General features: G+C 36.9%; 1 protein-coding gene across 4 annotated transcripts in view; it reads left to right on the forward strand.

Moving 5' to 3' along the window:
* Positions 1–7,681, forward strand: part of TAB3 (TGF-beta activated kinase 1/MAP3K7 binding protein 3) — a 20,221-nt gene extending 12,540 nt beyond the window's left edge. For all 4 annotated transcript variants that reach the window (XM_009283052.1, XM_019473064.1, XM_009283053.1 and 1 more), the window contains 2 exons: positions 939–1,022; positions 4,030–7,681. In XM_009283052.1, coding sequence (XP_009281327.1) covers positions 939–1,022; positions 4,030–4,178 — 233 coding nt within the window. In that variant the 3' untranslated portion in view covers positions 4,179–7,681. The remainder of the gene's footprint in view (positions 1–938; positions 1,023–4,029) is intronic.
* The last annotated feature ends 270 nt before the right edge of the window (positions 7,682–7,951 follow it).

A 7,951-nucleotide genomic window follows, 5' to 3' on the forward strand; every position in this document is an offset into this window, starting at 1 on the left:
CCTCAAGTTGTGCCAGGGGAGGTTTAGATTGGACGTGAGGAAAAATTTCTTTACTGAAAGGGGTTATCAAACATTGGAACAGGCTGCCCGGGGAAGTGGTTGAGCCACCATCCCTGGAGGTATTTAAAAAAGATGTAGATGTGGCACTTAGGGACATGGTTTAGTGGTGGACTTGGCAGTGTTAGGTTAATGGTTGAACTCTATGATATTGAGTCTTTTCCGACCTAAATGATTCTATGATTCTAATATAGTATGTGCTTAGATTTGTATACTTGGACTCTTTAAAGTTCAATTTTGATTATCAATATCAACTTATCTCTAAAAGGTGTCTTTTTCAGTTGCAACCTGATAAACTTGACTTGCTAACATTTCTGTTGGCCAAGTTAAATTACATTACCAAGAAAGTGGTGATTTAAAAGTGACTTTGTCAAGAGCAAATTTAAAAAAAAAAATACTCCTTAGTGAAGGTTCTTTACTTAAATTTTTAACTTTTTGCTGACAAAGGCTCTGACCAAGTAATACAAAACAGAACTACAGGATGCAACCAAGAAGCTGGCAAACAGAAATCTACTTAGGATTTAAAAATCCTCTTTCTGCGACAGAAACTTGACATAAATACAATCAAATAGGTTAGAATATGCATAGTCCTCCTTTTTTACCAAGAATGTGTCCTACAGAAAGGGCATTTTCACATATTTTTAAAGCAATACAGAACATTGAGCTGCAGTTGATTCTTCAATATGGGATTAGCCTGCTAAAAATTACTAGAATCAACACAAAACTGAAAATGTGTGACAAAAGACTACTCAGGAAAAAGCTAGTATGTAATGTCATGATAAAAAGATGTATAAAATCTGCAGCCTCTAGGTGTTCACATCACTGGCATAGGCATGTAAATAACCTTGGAGTTACGCTTTCTTACTTTTCTTTTCTGACAGGGAACTTTGATCCGAAAGCCACGTGTAACTTCTATGATAACATAGAGCCTGGTCCTGTTGTGCCACCAAAGCCATATAAAAAGGGTACGTCAACAAGCATCAAGTTACCTAATCTGCATTGAGAAAGCGCTTTTTTTTTTCCCCTTCTGTTTTTTTAAAAACCCCTGTGGTGACAGGAAGCAATTCTAATTATTATAACTTTTCTCTATATATAAACCAAAACAGAACATTTTTATGTAAGTGCAGTAATCCTGGCTACAGCTTGTTTTCATCGAGCAGGTTGTTGCAAATGAATGTTCTGTTAATATGTTGTTTGTAAATACTGTTATTCACTATTAGAAAAAGAGTTGAAAGTATACAAACTTTTATGTGTTAACTTGAGCTTCCTAATTAATTTTTTTTTTTTTTTAGTACTTCTAGGTTAAAAGCTCTTTCAGGTTTGTTTAGCTGTCTTCTAATACATGTTGTTAGGATTTTATACTTTAGTTGGGATCTTTTATGCAAGTTTAATTGGTCACAGCAGCTTTTTAAAATTTGCATTTATATAACTTGACTGGTCACGCTTTACCTATTTTTTGTGCGGAGTATGAATTTCACGGTAGCCCTGAAGTTTTAGCACAACAAGAGCTTCAGACATTTTAAGGACCAAGACAGAACATGTTTCCTCACATCAGTCTAAAGAGATAAGTGTCCCACTTGTACTAGTTCATTACTGGTTTCTAAAATTTTCTGTGCTAATTGTATAGTATCTAGGATTCATATCCAGCTGAGGACACTTAAGTTTTATGTAAGCACAGGAGCTATGTATTTAGTCTCACTTTTTGCCCAGTGGAGATTCAGTCAGTACCCCCCAGAGTGACTGAACTCACCGGTGGTTGACACCTAGTGGCCGTGTAGCTCAGTAGCTCTCTCAACTCCACTACTTTTAGTGGCTATTTTGGAGCACAGTCCTACCTTTTGTCTCAGGTATTTTTGGACCTTTTTTTCCTTTTACCTCCTGGTTTCAAATGTTAGTGGAAGTTTTTAAGTTTTAAGGAAGTTTTTAAACACTTTGTATCTTTCTGCTGAAATAGCCAGTCTAGGATCCTGTGCTCTGATATAGAGAAAACAGTGGTCATTTCTCTGAAAATGTTGTGTGTGATAGGATTTATAATATTGTGTCTCCTCTTACTGTAGCTAGCATGTACTAAAATTGTTAGTGGAAAAGAAGTCACTCTTAATCAGTAATCATATAGTCTGCTTGAGAATCCAAATTTTCTAAATAAGTTCTTGTCGCTGATAAGCGCAAGGTTTTTGCGGTCGAATTTTGAATTCATATAAGGAAATGTTCCCCCTCTTCTGAAGCAAGTATTTTACCCTTCGATATAATAAAATGCTTAGTATGTGGAAATTTAAAAAAAAGAGAAGGCCCAGAACTACTCCTTGTGGCTCAGAAAAACCCAAAACCAATACTGGGATGTGTGCCCTGCATAGGTGGTAGCATCCAGGAAAGACAGTAGCAGCAGGTGAGCAGCGGCATGAAGGCGGCTGCCAGGATTCATGTTAAATTGCAGTGGTCATGGGGTTGATTTAAGGCACTGCTACTTCGTGATGCTTGAAGAGATTCTCTTAATTACACTAGCCTGTTTGGTTTATTATTTCAAAGCAAAATAACATGCAAAACTTGCATGAAATAATTTTATTTGGCAATTGGAAAGATAGTGTCTTGCAAGGATTTGTACGACTTTTATGACTAGCTTCCCAGTTTTGTCTGTCTTGGAGATCAGTTTTAGGGATGATGTACTGTATTCTGAGCTTGGCTTTTAACATGGAGTCGTCAAAATTTTTTTTTTTTCTTAAAAAATTCTATTTCTTTAATATTCAGCTGTTGAAGGCGTGGGCAGAGAGACAGGTATGGGCAGACAACTGTCTGCTCTGTGTTGCCGTCTGGCTAGTCAACATGAATGCAGTCTAGTTGCCCACACTACTTGCTTAGAAGGAATTTGTTGAGGCCAAGCACTGTTAATGTGACTGTGCAACTTCAGGACTGGAGAGGGTTTACATCTAAGCAAGGAGGTTACTTTCATTTTCTTCAAGTATGTCTCTGAAGACAAAGCTAAGTACTATTTGCACTAACTTTGTCGTCAGCCATCTGCTAGATTTCTTAGCAGATGACAGCAATGTGTGCACTTTGAATGACAAATTGCAGTCCTTTTTTGCAGTGTAAGTTCTCATTTAATTAAGCTGTTCTACAGATGTTTGTTTAGTAGAGGGGTATCTTAACCTTACCTTCTAGGTATGTGTGCTAATGTTGTTTTGAGTATTAACATTTTGTAAAATGTGTGTTTCCACATCGTAGGAATGTTTTTCACTTTCAGTAGATAACCTGAGGTCTTGAAGTGGTGGTAGGAGACATCGGAAAACCGAGTCTTTCCGTGGGTTAATACCTAATGTAAGATTTGCATACATACTGATTTTATGAATGAAAAGAAGACTTTTCATTCCCGCTTCACGTACACACATCCCTGCTGCAAAGCCATGAAGAAGAAAAACAATCATCTTGTTTTGAAACAGGCCTACCATTTTATTTTTATATTGTATTTTCTTCAGCCTGGATAAGTGCTAGAAAAAGATGCAGAAAATATATCATCTGTCAGACTGCTTGAAGGAACAAAGTTAGAAGTAGTCTTTCACTTCAGGTAAAGTAGAGTTATTGGAATTTAGAATTTGGTAATAGACTGCTGTACGTAAACCTATGAAGTCATTCCTTAGCAGGATGGTGTTGCAGTGCCAGTAACAAACTTTTCAGTATGTTTTAAGCTATTAAACCTTTAGCAGTATCAGTGACCTAACAGTGGTGACTGCTTTTTTTGTTTTTAACGTAGTATGGTTAAGTGACTCTTTACAGAATTGAAATACTTTCAATATTCAGATTTCACAAACTGAATTAGAAGTGCTTTAGCAAAAGACCTTTAATTTTACCTAAGTGGAAAGGTTTCCATGTTAATTTTAAGGTAGAATGCTTAATGAGGTGATAAACCAGTAGTATGATCCTGCCTATCATGCTTCTCTTCTGAAATAAGAAAAAATGTTTTCCTTTGGCTTTTTTTAGAGCATCAGAACAGCTCCAAACAGACTGCACGGACTCAGCCGAGAGATGAAGACTTCGAAGGGGCTCCATGGAATTGTGATAGCTGCACGTTTCTAAATCACCCAGCACTAAATCGCTGTGAGCAGTGTGAAATGCCACGATACACCTGAAAATCAGGAAGGGGCTGCATTGGGTTGAAAACAGGCTCTCAAGCCGACAGCTGTAGGAGAAGGAAACATGGGGAACCTTTCAGTCCATCTGCCCGGCCTTTGCCAGTCAACAATCTTCATATTGCAAGGGGTGGGAGTAATGTGTTAAGATGTTTCTGCTTGTGCTACACTAAAAATAAATAAGTTAAGGGTGAAATACTTTCTTATCCCATTGCAGTGAGCAAAGCAGAAAATGAAACCTGAAAACATAAAAGGATTAATTTTGGGAAGAATGTATACAGGAAAGCAAATAACTACTGGTGTTTAGTCCTGTGGTTATAGTTACTGCTTAGTGGCTCTAAAAAAAAAAAAACACACCCAAACCTGTTTTTTTTTAAAAAATTATAGGACGCTTAGTAATGGTGTGAAATGTTACACTTAACCAGAAAAACTGAAGAGCCAGAGCTGACTTAACCTGGCCACAGCTAGCTGGAAAACAAAGGCTCCCTGTGCTTCTAGATTGCAAGCTACTGAAGAAGAAAGACAGGTAAATGCAACGGTAAATTTTGCAATGTATAAAAGACAAGGAAAAGGGTATTTGTAATTGCTGCTTTTTTTCAGGGTAACTTATGTCTACAAAAAATTGCTGTTTGAAATGGTAACCTAAGGTGACTAAATGAGATACCGTATGAGTGTTACAGAGAGTTTAATCAGAGGTAATTTTTTACAATCCCTTTTGCTTGTACAGTGCTCACCTGGCTGTGTCAACACTGGTAATAAACTAAGAATGAATTCTACCGTATTACGGATGAAAATACTGCTGCATGCTTTCATTAGGCTGTCGTGTTTCAAAGCTAAAAGTATGCTTTTATATACAACTATCTTCTAAGCCTGTGCTCTGTAGCAGCACAGTGACATATGCCAAACACAGACTACTCCAAATTCGGTTTGGAAGACTTGAGCTCAGCCACGGTTGTGTATGAGAAGAGTTGGTACCCAGTTCCTTAGGCCTCTTCAGCTTCCAATTTGTGAAGAATTCATGATGTTTACAGCACAGAAGGTACTTTGTGCCCCAGTTCAAAGTTAGCTGAAAAATAATCAATTAGCTCTTCAGTAAAGGTTTATTTGCACATGGTTAATAAACCAGCCTGTATAAAAGAGCAGATGCCAGATCCTGAAAAACTACACACTGCATTCTTTTTATTTTGGTCAAGAAATATTTGCCATAGGTTGAAGAACACAGGACTTGCAACTGAAAATCATACTGGTACTTTTATGGATATGATATACTGTATTATAAAGGTGATGTTCAATTTGTTTGAATGCTTCAGGTTGCCGTAATAAAGCACTCAGTACTTGTGAAATCGAACTTGGGTTTGGGCAGCTGAATGATTATGTTACACAACTGTGCGACTGAGTAGGATGTTCTTGTGTACTGGCCAGAAGGTGGTACAGTGCATTTGAGTTTTTATGGTATAACTATGCCAAGATTCAGAGACGCAACCAAGCACGTCAGCTGAGTTATGGTAATTGACTTTGCAACTGTGAGGCAAAATGTGCTCGCTAAACCTTACCAGAAGAGATTTAAACTACTTCATTTTAAATCATTCTTAGCTCATGACAGCCACATCCATATGGTCAATTACCACAATTCACTTGATGTGTGGTAACATGTTAAGCTGTGGTAGAACAATCATGTGTCTGAATCCTTATTTAAAATCAAGCAGCGTTTGTAAGGGGTGGGTGGCGGAAAACTCATCTTGACTGCATCGCTCAATCTGGTGTCTTCTCTCCCTGCAGTTTATAAAGATAACAGTAAAAAACAAACTGTGATCTTAGGTGAGGAACCAATATTTTATCTGGCATTTTTCAAGATGTTCTTGCACTAATTAAATCTTCAGTATAATTCTAAATAAGCTAAGAGATCTCCAGCAATCAGTGTGCACCACTGATGAGCAAAACAAAGTCAAAGGCATCAGAGCTAGTTTTCCCGTCCTCCTTCCTTCTTCCCGCCGTCCCTTTTTATATTACTATGTGGGGAGCTCATCACATGTGGAAAGGGATAAAAAAATTACTGTCAAATGAAGTTAGAAGGCAAATATTAATTTTGTTCATGTAAGTGGACAGTCTGACAAAACTGAGGTAACTAGAAAACAGATGAGCAGAAGCATTATACCTAGGATAAGCATTGCTGTTATCGGCTGTATAATGAATTACTCAAAACAATACCAGTAACTTCATGACTTTTCTATCGTGATGCCTTTGCCTTTGTATTATTTCAATTTTCTGTTCATTTGTACTTCTGTTGAAGTTCTAGCAGCATTTGTTTTTGCTGGAATTACAAAATGATAGCAACTGAAATGACAGTCAGCAAATGAGTAGGTATGTCATGCATCAGTACAGTTGCGCCATTTTCAGACAGAATAGATGCTACTTCTGAAGCGGGGGGGGGAATGCGTGCAGTCCAATAATTCCCTGAACTGTAATAACCATAAATGGAGACTTGCTAATCTTAGTCGTAGCTTCACCAGAGGAAGAGAAGGAAGGCTGCTGTGACAGCAAGATGCTTTTTGGAAGACTGAGTGAGTGCCGTTAAATTGCAAATGAATTCCTTTGTACCAATAATTTTACTCCAGTTTTTCAATTACTTTCATGTGTTGCTTGTACAAAACCCCCCCCCGCCCTTCTGATGTATTCTTTTACTTGTAAATGCCCATACTCAAACATTAATAGTAAAGACTTTACATGGTGCTTGAATATTTTTAGTTTGTTAGAATGTAAATTGTATTTTGGATATCCATTTTCCTTCTGAAAGCAGGTGACGCCGTTCACACCCCAACTGAATTGTAGATTATGCCAAAAAGATTGGTTTATGTAATATTTATTGAATGCACATAAAACCCTAATGTCAGCTGGCATACAAAATGCACTGTATTGTATAAAACGTGTGTGTGTGCGTGTGTGAATGGCGGGATGCTGATGCCATTGTGTTGAGTTAATGCACTACTTGTGTGTTCTTTTTTTCCTTAATTTCCCTCAACCATGCTACTAGAGTGGTGGAGTTTGTAACTGACTTGGACATTCAAATATTCAAAATTATTTCACTGTTCATTGAAATTTTATAAAGCTTATTTTATATTTACTGTGCTATTAAGATGAATGCCCTTTAATTATAGAATACTACTGTAGTTCTTTAAAAGTTTATTTAGAGTGGGGCTTGCGGAAAATGATTCAGAACATAGTAAACCAAAAGAAGTCCTGAACTTTGGATCTACTTTTAATTTGATGTGTAATTATTAGTCCTGTTTGGGTGAAGAGGAAAGGGGTGAGAAGTCAAGCAAAAGGAAGTACTTTGTAAAATGTAGTCTTAGATCAGATTGAATTGTGTATCTGTGTGTCTGTGGTGTGTGTGTGTGTTTCCCTTGAAAAATGGGAGGTGTGGGGAAAAGGTGGAATATGTAATAATTCTTAAAAGAGCTGGTCTCAGTACTTTCTGGTTATGATATGCTACTAAATCACTTTTTTTTAAAAAAAAAAAACTTTTCTTTCAGTTACTTTATCTGTCCCAGTTATGCATCTCTCATTTCAATTTCTAAATACTTTCGCATTTAATATTGATTGTAAACCCCCTTGAAACTGAAATAAAAATACTTGAGTTGAAATGGGGACAAAACAAAATAAAAACAATAAAGAATGTTTTAAAAAAGAATGTGAGAATACTAAATGTGTTAAAAACAAGCTTGTCATCAGGATGATAGTTTCTGTTTTAAAATTCAGTGGTATACCCTCGAATG

The sequence above is a fragment of the Aptenodytes forsteri genome, unplaced genomic scaffold, assembly GCF_000699145.1.
Source record: "Aptenodytes forsteri isolate BGI_AS27 unplaced genomic scaffold, ASM69914v1 Scaffold2, whole genome shotgun sequence".
Lineage (NCBI taxonomy): Eukaryota > Metazoa > Chordata > Aves > Sphenisciformes > Spheniscidae > Aptenodytes > Aptenodytes forsteri.